This window comes from Myxine glutinosa, chromosome 6 (assembly GCF_964187855.1).
Source record: "Myxine glutinosa chromosome 6, kmMyxGlut1.1, whole genome shotgun sequence".
Classification (NCBI taxonomy): domain Eukaryota; kingdom Metazoa; phylum Chordata; class Myxini; order Myxiniformes; family Myxinidae; genus Myxine; species Myxine glutinosa.
In genome coordinates, this window is record NC_136266.1 from 14,808,908 (window position 1) to 14,822,457 (window position 13,550).

At 42.8% G+C, this 13,550-nt stretch overlaps 1 protein-coding gene across 4 annotated transcripts in view; it reads left to right on the forward strand.

Moving 5' to 3' along the window:
* Positions 1–13,550, forward strand: part of GOLGA4 (golgin A4) — a 58,166-nt gene that overhangs the window by 22,525 nt on the left and 22,091 nt on the right. For 3 of the 4 annotated variants that reach the window (XM_068119654.2, XM_068119655.2, XM_068119653.2), the window contains 5 exons: positions 99–3,217; positions 4,923–5,044; positions 8,917–9,047; positions 12,025–12,126; positions 12,452–12,505. In XM_068119654.2, the coding sequence (XP_067975755.2) occupies positions 99–3,217; positions 4,923–5,044; positions 8,917–9,047; positions 12,025–12,126; positions 12,452–12,505 (3,528 nt within the window). The remainder of the gene's footprint in view (positions 1–98; positions 3,218–4,922; positions 5,045–8,916; positions 9,048–12,024; positions 12,127–12,451; positions 12,506–13,550) is intronic. The other variant, XR_013623769.1, reaches the window with a different exon arrangement.

Genomic DNA, 13,550 nt, shown 5'->3' on the forward strand with positions numbered 1-13,550 from the left:
TACTCATGAAACCGAGCAAAGTTCATCAAAAAGCATTTGATATTGGAAATCAGACTGTGGGTGTAAAACTTCTTGTCTGTTATTATTTTTTGTTTCAGAGGGTTTTGGAGCTTGAGAGCATTGTCGAGAAAAATAAAGATGATGATGATGACATTGTGAGCAATATCAATGTAAAAGTGGAAAACATCAGCAAACAATTTGAGCAGAAAGTAGATACTCTGCTTAAGAAGCACCAGGAAGAAGTCCAGCAGGCTAAGAAAGAGCAGGAGCATCATCACACAGAGATTGAGAAGCTCTTGGTCGTTCACAAGCTGGCATTGGAAGGCAAGGAGGAGCGGTTCAACGTGCACATTGGCAAGATGAATGAAAATAACCTTCAGCTTTTAGAAAGCAAAGATGCGGAGCTGAAGCGTCTGGGGTTAGAACTGGAAGGGGCACAAAAAACCTGCAAAGAACTGGAAGAATCTATGAGAGTCATGAAAGATAGTAAAACATGTTTGGTTGGGTTTGAGCAACAAAAAATGCCAGAAGGGACCGAAAACAAGTTTGAAAATAAAACAATAGAATATGATGAAAGAGATACATCAGAGATTCAACAGGCGGTGGAATCTGATGGGGCATGTTATGAAACTGAAAAACTGCTGGAAGAGCTAAATCGGCTGAGGCAGGAGAAGGAGTTGATGTCAAAAGGGTTTGTGGATCAAATCGCTGAACTGGAAGCTACTTTACATACTACTCGACATGAGAAGGAAAGCATTGAAAAGGAGTTTCGTGAACAACAAATTCTTCTTCAAAATACAGAATTACATGAGCTGGAAGATGTTAATAAATCAATGGAAAATCTTAACAAAGTTATTGGAATTGAAGAATGTCATAATGAACAAAGTGATGGAATGAGACAGCTACAGGAGCGGGTGGCTGTAGATCCCAAAAATGTCAAAGAAAGTAAGATTGAGGAGCTGAATGTGCAGTTGCAAGAACATGAATTGAAGCACACCGATGAAACATGTATTCAACAAAAGAGAATAGCTGATCTAGAGTCAAAGAGAGAAGAACTTGAAGCTTCCATAGTTCAAATGAAAAAAGCTCAGTTGTCCAAAGAGGAGGAATTTCAGATTAGAATGGAGGAATCTAAGAATGCATTTGGGAAAAGACTTGGAGGTGCTTTGGGACTTTGTAAGGAAGCTGAAAGTATCAAAGAGCAGTTGAATGTGGAACTTTCGGCTGTTGAACATGAGCTCATTCAGAAGAACGAAGAGGTGTTAAACATGAAGAAGCGATCGGTGGAACAAGAAACGGAATTTGTTGAAAATGCAAGCATGCTTAAAGCAGAGCTTGAACAGGCAGAGGCACAGTTACGTCATCTCCGGCAAAAATCAAAAGAAACGCAGGAGAAGTACGAGAATAAGCTGATAGAACAGGAATGCAAGTTCAAGGAAAACCTCCAAGATGAACTTGCAAGAAGGGAAGCGGATTTTCAGGAAAAAATGGCGGATATTGCCCAAAAGAGCTCTCAGGATGTGAATGAAACTCTTGGTAAACTTGAAGCCAGGCAGAAGGATCAGCTGGCCACGTTGGAAGATAATCACTGCAAGGAGCTAGAAAAGGTCAAAAAAACTTGTCAGGAGAGGCTTTGTCAACGTTTAGATGAGGTGCAGGCAAAACATCATGCTGATTGCCTTGAAAAAGATGAGCTGCTGCTTGATCTGGAGAGCCAGCTTGGTGCTAAGGAAGTTCTTGAGCAGAAAGTAGTTTTGTTGAAGGTACGGCTTTCGTGTGAGGAGGAAAATTTTGAGAAACTGCAGCAGCAATTGATCCAGAAGAGTTCCCAGCTGGAAGCCAATCTGCATCTGTGTACTCAAAGCAATGAGGATCTTTCAAAAGTGAATCTTCAACTGACGTGTCTGCAGGATAAACACTCCGCTCTAGAGGAACACTGCCAGAAATTGGCAGCAGAACCCTCCCCACCTGAAAGAGATGTCGGTTTAAAGCAACATGACCTGCTGATATCATCTTGTTCGTTATTGGAAAAACGGTTTATGCAGATGGTCGACAATTTTGAACAGGTTTCAAACGATCATTTATTGAATTTGCTGGAAAAGACCAATTTCTGTCATGATGCTTTGAACAAGCTTCACATCATTCTGAGCACGAAACGATTGGAAACGTGTAAGTTGAAGGAACAAGTGAATTCCCTTCTCCAAGAGAATGTAAACCTTCATGCTAAGATTGAGGTACAGCAGGAGCTCCAAATGCATCTTGTTGAGGTTCAAGCTGATTTAGCAGATGAGCGGGAAGCAAAGGACAAACTCGCAAAGGAGCTGCAGAACACAGAGAAGCAACTGTTGCAGAGATTGGAGAAGAAGGATAAAAACACCTATGTGCACAATAAATTGGAGATTGAACACCCGCAAAAATGTAAGATCTTGGAGATTCCAGTAGGAGATCATGTTTGGTCAGAAACCAGTTTGGAACAGCAGTTGCAGACCACCAGGGCCCTCCTAGCTGAGAGGGAAGTTGCTTGGCAGAAGGAACGTAGTGCTCTTGAAGACAAACTGGCAAATGGGGGAGCCACTCGGGTGGCCGAGCTTAAGAAAAAAGCTGAAATGAGAATAGCACAGTTGAAAAAGCAGTTAGTGGAGAAAAAACAACTCGTTGAACAGATGGAGACAAAAATTCAATCCAGGGATTGTGAGCTCGAAGAAAAGACTTCTGCATTTGGACTTCTGCGGGATCGAGTGACTTTGCTAGAGAACGATATTGCTGCGGAGAGATCCCAAACAGAAAGTGGAAGAGTAACATGTGAGAAGCTTTTGGAAGAAGGCAAGCTTCAACAAAAACAGCTGGAGGAAATGCAGCTTGATAAGGAGAAGCTTGAAGCGACCGTTGCGGAGCTCCGATGCTTGCCGAATACATCAGAGCATGAGGTTCAGTTGGAGAGGAAGCTGAGAGAGCAGGAACAACTTGTGCAGAGCTTGACGGAAGGTTCAATGGAAAGGTCTCGTGTGGAAGCAGAGCTACAGCAAGCTCTGGAAGAGGTGCGAAAGCAGCAAGAGGATGTACAAGCCCAATTTGAGGGTGAAAAAAGGGAGAAGGCCCAACTGAAGAAAGAGTTGTCACAGCTGAACAAGGACTTGCGGCTGCTGAGGAAAGAGCACGAGAAGGAGCTCGCTGAAATCAAGAAGTCTTCTTTTGAAGAGGCTGAAGTGACGTTTCGGTATGTTATATGAAAGGTTTCTTCTGTTTTTTTTTACGGTGTAGGGCAAAGCCGTCTAGAACAGTGTTTGTCCGTCCTTATGTATGTATGTATGTATTGTCGTGCAACCGCCGAAATTAATATCAGGCGGTCGCAGATGCCGATCGCGAAGGCTTTAACTTCCGAGGCGAAAACTCCATGGCGGATTCCGCAACCAAAGCTACCCAAGCACGCGGGATGGAGGGAAGCGGCGAGAGCCCCCGCAGCCTTATCTATTAAAATCAACCAGGAAAACTGCGTTCAGGTATATGTACAAAAATAATACAAGGGTTTATTCAGGAAAAAGCAAGGACAGGAAAAGCACGCGCCCGTAATGAATATCCTAAATCGGGATCCCGCACACCAGATATCAAACCAGATATCCCGCGCACAAAATGCCTACACATGAACTTATTACAGGTAGTGTTCCTTACCACGACACCTCGAAGCATGTTACCTATTCAGCTCTATTCTACTCTACGTATCGCTACCCGCCAGACATAACAGTATGTTCCCTCAAACGTATACCAAACGGAGCTGAGGATCTGGTCACATGACAGGGTGATGTGATTACAGCTGATGTCATTACGGCAGTATGGCGGCTGACTCTCCACACTCCGCCATTTTGATTTATATGCAGTTCATGCCGAACATGTCTTCAAACCTGTCATATATCACAATCGCCATGCTCGACCTTTACATTTTTCATTCAGTGTGAAACAAACAAACCGACAGTTAAAATGACCATAAAATATCAAAAGCATAGACGTTACGGCTCTTCCAACAATACAGTACGTATAGACCTTAGGCTTTATGCCTCACCTTCGGACCGCTTCGGACAAATTAAGCCCATTTCAAAATAATGATAACGTAACATTAATATTATAGTAAATCTAAGCGTAACACTAATCCCTTCGTAGTGCCTGCAAACGTACTGGAAGTTAAAATATATAATCTACATATTAAACTGGCGGCAGTTTTGTGTCTGTTACGGCATTACGTCTATGATGTCATTACGACGGCTAACGATACTGATCGACATTTTAATTTACTCGTACACCCGCTCACTACGCGAGCTGCAGGAAGGGTCATTCCTCTTTAGGGTATATGGATTACAGTCGATCTATGGTCGGGTCTCAATAGCATTGGGTGTGTGTTCATTTACCAAGTTTCTTGTGAAGAGACCGCCAAGTGGTTGAAGCATTCGAGCAAGCACTCCATTCAAAACCCTTAAGGAACGGCTGCCTTGGCAAGCGCTAGCTAGCTGCTTGGTAAATGAGCACACCCTCAACCATCGTGGGGTACATAGATTACAGTAGATCTTCGCTCAGTTCTGCAGTAAAACTTACCTCATGGATGTCTGGATTCCTCCAAATTTTTTTGTTTAATGCTATAAACAGCATTAGCGACTGTTTAAAAAGCTAATCATGTGTGTTTGTGGTTTATAATATTTTACAAGCCCGGCTACACCGCTGTTCGAGTTTTTGTCTTGTTTTTAATTATCATCATTTTTAACAACTGCTATGGGTACTATAATGGTTCTGTTGGCAAGATAATGGTACTATAATGGTTCTGATAATAAACGTTGGATACACGTATCGCATTGTTTACATTCACTCTGTTGAACGGACAAAACTAACTCGGGTTTGTGTGTGGACCTCTTAATGAATGTTATTCTTGTGTCTAGGCAGGAAAGAGAAGACTTGGAGCTGCAGCACAGCTCAGCGCTGAAGAAGCTCGTAAGGGAATTTAACACCAAAATGGCACGTAAAGAGATGGAATTGGAAAATAGTGTCAAAACGGTTATAGGTAAGCGATCAATTCTGAATTTGATGTGGGGTCATACACAATTTTATTTTTATTTTTTATTTTTTTTGAATCCTACCGCCACTGCTCTTGAGTTGATGCAATTTTGTGCAGTGCTGTATTTTCATTGGTAGCACTTTTTGGTGTATATCCCCAAGTTCTCCTGTGGGAATTGAGTCAGACAAAATCCTGCTTTGGCTTGTTAGTGAACCCATCTGAATCTGTGGTTCATGATGCGGAAAACCCAGGTTCACATCTAACATAGATAACATATGTGTAGTTTTTGTTGTTGTTGTTTTTTTAATACAAATTTGGGTTCATGGATGAATGAGGTGTCAGAGTGTGTAAAGCCAAGGCAATTTATTGATAGTGGGGCAGTGAGGCCACACATGGATAAAACAAGCAGGGGAAATGATACACAGGAAAAGACAAGACAAGACAAGACAAGAGAAGAAGGGAGGAAACGCAGCAACCTGCAAGTAAGAGGGTTGAATGAGGTACGGTTAATGGGGTTACAAAATATATTGGGTAGGGCTGCTATGATGAGATGGTGATGCACCGCCTGAAGCCTTGATGAGAAGATTGCAATTGAATCTCTTCCAGAAGGTAGCTCCACAAATGGGAGAATAGAGGAACAAAATAATGGAGGTCAGCAGAAAGCTTGGATATTGAGAGTTTATCCAGGCGGGCATTACTGAAAGACACATGCATCTTGCAATAACTGAGGGGACAGAGGGAGTGATACCACAGGAGAAGCAATCACTGATCTGTCTGTGTTGAGGGCCAAAAGGGTTCATAGCCAGAGATGTCAATAATGTCGAAAGCTTTAAAGATGCCACAAGATCCAAGGGAGACAGATGTTACTGGGATCTAAACCCATGGTGAAGGGCAGTGATGGTTCGTATGCAGCCTGTATCTACTTGGCTGCATCATTTTCTGGGGGTGTGGCTGTGCCACTGATGCAGTGCCCCCTTTACCAATAAGCTGGCACTCATTTTGCCGACTTCAGAAGGATGACGGGCTGAGTCAACCCACCTGGTGTTAATTCAATGGCATGACAGGGACTCAAACTCAAGACCCTAAGATCTCAAGCCAGCCACCTTAACTGTTAGACCAACACCAAGGAGCAAAGAGTGACGCAGCTTCTGTCTGACTGTCAGTGGGATGGATTGCTGTACGACATAATGTGGAGTCCTCTGTAAAATGTAAGGGAGTCCACAGAGCATCGGAGGAGCTCGTTTATGTCAATGAGGAATGAAACTGGACCCAAGACCCTGCCTTGGGGCAGTCCAGCCACCACTGGGAGAGGATAGGTAAGAGGTCGATTAATAAGTGATGTTTGCGGACCTCCAGGCAGATTGGACGAGGCCAGAGAATTAACGTGAAAAGAGTAGCCTGAAGACTGCAAAGGAAGGAAAAGTAAGAGCAGCAGAGCAGGATTTGAGAACATGGGCATGGACGCCATCAGGGTTCGTCACCGATGAAGAGTAGTCTAGACAGAACTTTCTCGACCTTCCTTTGGTGTAATGGAGACAGAATCAAGGAGGTATTTGGTATGATGAGGTTGGGTACATGCCATTTGAAGGGAAACTGTGAATTGAAGCATTCCACTTTGTCTCAAGCACTTTGAGGCCATTTGAGGTGATCAAGGGGATGGAGGAACATACACCAAAGACAGACTTGACAAGGCGCATCCAAGACTTTGAGGAAGGAGACTGGTCAGAGACTTCAGTCTTTAGTCGGAGAGTGTTGGAATTCTGATCAGAGGTCGGAGAGTTCAGTCTTCAATGACGACTTGATATGTAAATTCAGTTTATGACCCCAGTCACCAAAGGTGGACTTAAAAAGTTGTGTGACTTTAAAACTTAAAAAAGTTGTGAATGGTTTCCAACAAAACTTTGTGGACAGGTTCGGTGTGTGACAAGGACGAATTGATTCGATTTTGGGTCAAGATCTGGATCCAGATTGGAATACTAGTATTTTAAAGTGATTCTTCACTATTGAGGAACAGGGCCAAAACGATATACGGCACGATATCGCAATGTTGTGGACGGATTAGGACAAAACTTGGTGGATGAGTTGGTTAGTTGACAAGAACAAGCCCATTCGATTTTGGTTTAGGTCTGGATCCAAAGCCATCTTATCAGTGGGATACAAAACGTAAACTGTTCAGCCATGTGAAGGTACAGTCACGTGAAAAAGTAAGTACACCCCATGTAAAGTTTTGACTTTTTCAACATATTTCAACATACAGCTATTTGATCTTCATTTCAACAATATTGACAGATAAAGGTGATATAATATAACAAATATCATGAAACATTTACATTTTGTAGTCCATTGTATAATTTAAATAAACATAAATGCAAATTTCGCATGTGGAAAAAGTAAGTACACCCCGACATTTATCACTACAAATACCTAAAATTAGAATCAGGTGCACCAGCTCAGGTGCAAATGCTTAGAACATCGTTAGAGAGGATCTTGGAGGGACCTGTCTTATTTAAACCTCAGACATTTAGTTTGATTTGCTCTTTGTTGTTGAAGTGTGTGGCGTCACCATGCCTAGATCAAAAGAGCTCTCTGAGGCCTTCAGAAAGAAGGTTATAGATGCCTACGAGTCTGGGAAGGGATTTAAAAAGATCTCCAAACAATTTGAAATCAATCATTCGACTGTCGGGAAGATCATCGACAAGTGGAGAAGATTCCAAACAACTGCCAACTTGTTCAGGCCAGGCCGCCCCAGCAAGTTCAGCCCGAGAGCAGACCGCAAGATGCTGAAAGAAGTCTCTAAGAACCCCAGGATGTCATCCCGGGACCTACAGGTAGCTCTTGCCACTGTTGATGTCAAAGTGCACGAGTCTACCATTAGAAAGAGGCTGCACAAATTTGATCTACATGGGAGGTGTGCCAGGAGGAAACCTTTGCTGTCCAGAAAGAACATCAGGGCAAGACTAAAGTTTGCGAATGAACACCTAGGCAAAGACCAGCACTTCTGGAACAGTGTGCTCTGGACAGGTGAGTAAAAGGTAGAGCTATTTGGCCACAGTACCAGAAGACATGTTTGGCGAAAACCAAAGACAGCATTTGACCACAAGAACCTGATACCAACTGTAAAACATGGTGGTGGAAATATTGTGGTTTGGGGCAGCTTTGTTGCATCAGGGCCTGGGCAGCTCACCATCATATAATCCATTGAATTCTTCATTGTACCAGAGGGTGCTTGAGGATAATGTGAGGCCATCTGTCGGAATGTTGAAGCTCAACCGAAGGTGGATCTTGCGACATGACAATGACCCTAAACATACCAGTAAATCCACCAAGGAATGGCTGAAAAGAAAGAAATGGAGGTTTCTGGAATGGCCAAGTCAAAGCCCGGATCTAAATCCCATCGAGATGTTGTGGGGGGATTTGAAACGACCTGTGCATGCAAGAAACCCCTCAAACATCGCACAGCTGAAAGAATTCTGCATGGAGGAGTGGGCAAAAATTTCTCCCAGTCGATGTCAGAGACTGGTAGACAGTTATAAGAAACGCCTACTTGAGGTTGTTCTGCCAAAGGGGGCAATACCACCTATTAGAGCCAAGGGTGTACTTACTTTTTCCACATGTGAAATTTGCATTTATGTTTATTTAAATTATACAATGGACTACAAAATGTAAATGTTTCATGAGATTTGTTATATTATATCACCTTTATCTATCAATATTGTTGAAATGAAGATCAAATAGCTGTTTGTTGAAATATGTTGAAAAAGTCAAAACTTTACATGGGGTGTACTTACTTTTTCACATGACTGTATGCGCTGTACCGAGTGCCATTCTTGGTCACATATGAACTCTTTACCCTTTTTGCACCCACTTTCTTTTCTCAGACAAGAGTGAGGAAGTTGAGAAGGATTTATTACAGACACATAATGAAGAACTCCAAACATTGTACATCAAACTTGAGCAAAAAGATAATGTGCTTCGGGACACTTTGCAACGACACGAACAGGCTGTGCAGGTACTTGCCAACAATTCACATGATGTTGCACAGTTTATTCTTGTGGGGCATCACGTCAGAATTTCTAAAGCAATTATTACCTCTTTAATTGCCAATGGAGTTTATTATTTAGGCCTACTACTACTACTACTACTACTACTATTACTACTACTACGACTACTACTACTACTACTACATTGATTGAGGAATAACTTAATTTCAAATGCATGTTATATATTGAACACAAAACTGAAAAGGAACCTTTAGTTTCACAGGACTTTGGTTCTGAATTTGTCCCGATCACACATGAGCAGAGAGCAGTGAGATAATTTATTTTACTCTGTCTACTTGTCTGGCAGTCAAACAAAAATGAAAATCATTCCAAACAGGAAACCTACTGTTTTTAAGGACGTCAAAAAGGACACAAACAACAAGGTGGTATAAGATAAGACCAGACAATCCAAACAGTAGCATCACATCACAAAAAATATCAACAGAAAACCGCTGTTTAAGTGGTAATGGAGTTGGATTGGGAAAAAAAAAACTATTCCTGAAGGGATATGTCCAACACCTGATTGACTTGTATCGCCTTCCAAATGGCAAAAGATGCTGCAGGGACAGTGGTAAACATCTGAAATTTTTTTTTTCTACAACCTTTAAAATCTTTATTTGAATTGTATACTTGAACACTAGAACACGTTTCCTTTTTGACAATTTCAAAGCCCTCCGTGGACAAAATATTACGGCAGTTTAGGGCATCATGACCAATCAAATTTTCTGCTCGTAGTCCCCGCTGGAGTGGAGAAGTGTGTGAGAAGTAGAAGCTGAAGAAGTAGAAGCTGAGAAGTAGAAGTAGTTCCCCGTAGCTGGAAGGTGTGAAAACATTTTGCTACCTCGAAGACATGCTGAATGGAGAAGGTGGTTCAGACTCGGCAACGGTTGCTAGAGTGAGATGTGCATGGAAGAAGTCTCGGGAACTGAGTGGCGTGCTGATGAGGAGGGGAGTGTCGTTGAGGCTGAAGGGAAAGGTGTATGCTGCATGTGTGAGAAGTGTTATGATTTATGGGAGCGAGACATGGGTCATGAATGTAGAGCAGCAACGAAGGCTGGAAAGTGTGGAAATGCGAATGGTTCGGTGGATGTGTGGAGTATCGTTGAGAGAGAGGAAGACAAATGATGACTTGCGAGAGATGATGGGAATAGAGCCTGTGATTGATGCTGTGAAGAGGAACAGGTTGAGATGGTTTGGTCATGTGTTGAGGAAGGATGAAAGTGAATGGTTGAGAAGAGTGATGGAAATGAATGTAGAAGGAAGTAGAGGACGGGGAAGACCGAGAAAGACTTGGCTAAAGATGGTGGAAGACGAAAAGCGGGCAAGGGGGTTAACAAGGGGAGATGCAGAAAATAGGGCAAAATGGAGAAGATTGTCATGGAGACCGCAAGGCTAACCCCCGCTCTAGCAGGGAAAATGGCCTTAAAATGCATGTTATTGTTGTAGTCCTCGCCTATGTCCTTATTTGTCAAGACAGTGTGGGGTAACAGAGCACTATTATTTGCAAAAATTGAAGATTTTTCAAGTATTTTGGTTGATTGTGTGCGTTTTTCTGTCTGTATGTCAATCGCCTACAGGTCACAATTTTAAACCGATCAAAGATCGGATGAAAATTAAGGATTTTAGAAATTTGACCTAAGTTGTTGACCTTCGGAAGGTCAACAACTTAGGTCCTGTTTCTTAAATTCTTAATTTTCATCCGATTGACTTGAAATTTGAAGAGGATTTGCATGTCCCGATCACTGAATTCAACCACCAATTATTTTTGAGGTCAACATAGGCCAAAGGTCAACTCATTTCAGGCATTTCACAAGTATTGTGCTATGCACGACATATTTCTTGTTTATTTTGTTTGTTTTTGTTTTGACCAAAAAAACGGGTACCGATTGAAAGCAAGCATAGACAACAACGAACATAGCTCAAAACACATGATAGGTGTGGGAACAGGTACACCGATTAACAGATGTCAATTTTTTTTTTTAATGAACTATAACCACACCTTTATTGAAGTTGTTGCTCCATCTAGTAACTTGCTACTGGTAGTAGTATCAGTAGTAGGAGTTGCAGCAGTGTCTTTTCCAATGATTAATATACTGGTTACATCATGCTTGTGCATTAGTGTAAGGAATTAAAAAACCTAAACATTCATGTTCTTGAGCAATTTGTTAAGTAATGTTGGCTGCATTGTTCTGCAACTTCAATTGAGAAGTTATGTTGTGCTGCATTTACCTCAACTTGATTTGAGCGATATAGAGTGGGTATCCTTTCTTGCTGTACTCACACCAATGCTGTTGAGCATGCAGGTTGCATGTACGGCATTACGTACCCAGCGAGTTGCCACACCGAGGATACTGTTTGCTCCCACAAACGAAGTGTGTGTGCCTTGCTGCTTAATCTGCCATGCATGTTTGCAATTCGGCATGCTTGGTCTGTCATGCAATTAGGCATGCTTAGTCTGCCATGCATGGTGTTGGGCTAGCGGCTAGGGTGCCAGCTTAGGATCCTAGGATCCTGGGTTCGAATCCCGGTCAATCGCTGAATTAACGCCAGGGGGGTTGACTCAGCCTGTCATCCTTCCGAGGTCGGCTAATTGAGGACCAGTTCACTGGTAATTCCCTGCTTGTTGTTAAAGGCGGCAAAAAGGGTTGGCGTCAGGAAGGGCATCCGGCCGTAAAACATTGCTTCAAAAAGGGGACCAAAAAACAACAACAACCACAGTTCCCGAAAAAGGCCAACCCCCGCTTGCGGGGAAAAATGGCCTCTAAAGGTGGTTTTTTTTTTGTTTTTTTTTAGTCTGCCATGCATGTTTGCGCCAACATATGATGTTTGTTATGAGTTATGCAAGATGTAAAGCTGGAGCATCATTCAAAGGAGAGGAAACCGAGAATTAGATGGGTGACCATAACCTGGCAATTTGATCCTGGGTTTGGACCTTTTGTCTCGCAGGGCCGTGAGGTTGAACTGGGAGCACGCATTGATGAAATGCAAATGCAGTTACAAGAGCAGGAGTCGCAGCTGCAGCATTTTACAGCCGAGGGCATTGCACAGGTACAACTCCCAAACAGTGAAACATTTACCCTTCTAAACATTTCTGTCTGTTCTTGAGTGGTATATTTGATGAAAAAATGACCTGCGGATCGGCAATTCTTTGACTTTTGATGATCCGTGAAGTGTGTTTGCCACATTTCCACTCTTTTTATTTTAGGGTTGTCGCTGAGTTCTGCAAATTGTCTTGTTGGAATTTGCTTGTTGTATTTCTTCATTTTCACTTCATTTCCAGACATAAGAAATTGAAAGCTTTTGCCGACTTTCCAATGAATCACTTGTATATGATGTGCACTCCAAAAGGTGTTGTCTGTGTCTCATGCGGCAGGACGCACACCGGCTTGGTGAAGCGCTGCAAAGGGAAAAAGAGAATGAGGTTCAGGTAAGCTTTATTTACAGTTCAGGCAATTTTTAACTGTCATTTTTACAAATAAATGCTCATATTGAAAGCAGTAATGTCAAATAAATGTTTTATAATACAGACTTGGCATTTAATATGGAATATTTTTTTTTTCTTGACTTGGGTTTACTTTCTTAACTCAGTATATCAATCTGGTGAGTTTCTTTTCCACTTTGGTGATTTATTTGTTAAAAGAACCATGTCACTGATTGTCTGTCGCAGCAAGAAGTCAACAACAGGATTATATCACAGGTGGCGTGGCAAAATGTACGGACAGGTGCATTTGACGATTGGATTCACAGTCGGGTATACAAGTGTTGTTGCGTTCTGTATTAGTGGAAAACAACTGCTGCACGTCTCCAAATGTTATTGCCGCTTCCTCTGGAGATGGTCCGTCAACTCGACAATGCTGTTTGTCATGGAGTGGTGGCTTTACGAAATTACGGCATGAAAGAGCATGCTATTGCTCGGCAGTATGGCATCACTCAAGGTCAGGTGTCAAAGATCCTGAAACGAAATGCTCAGAGGGGTGTCCCTACTCCAATACCGAGGCCAGGACGTCCTCGCAGAACCACAATGAGGGATGATCGCCAGCTGCACCGGTTAGTCCGCAATGGCCGTACCAAGTCAGCTAATCGGCTTAGGGCTGAGTGGCAGCAACTGACAAATGTGCCTGTATCCAGAAGGCTAGTCAACCAACGACTGGTTCAAGCAGGCTATCGTGCCAGGCGTCCCCTGAGAAAGCCATGCCTGACCAGACAACACCGCCAGCGCCGATTGCAGTGGGCCAGAGAGCACCGTCAATGGCAGCCAGGACACTGGAATCACGTGACCTTCGGTGACGAGTCTAGATTTCTGGTCTATCGTCAAGATGGCCGCGTCCGAGTGCGCAGACAAGTGCATGAAGCCTACAACAAAGATTGTATAGTGCCAAGAGTCCAAGCTGGAGGTGGTAGGGTGACCGTTTGGGCTGCTTTTCATGCAGGGGGCAAAACTGACCTGGTTGTTCTGAATGGAAACCTGAACC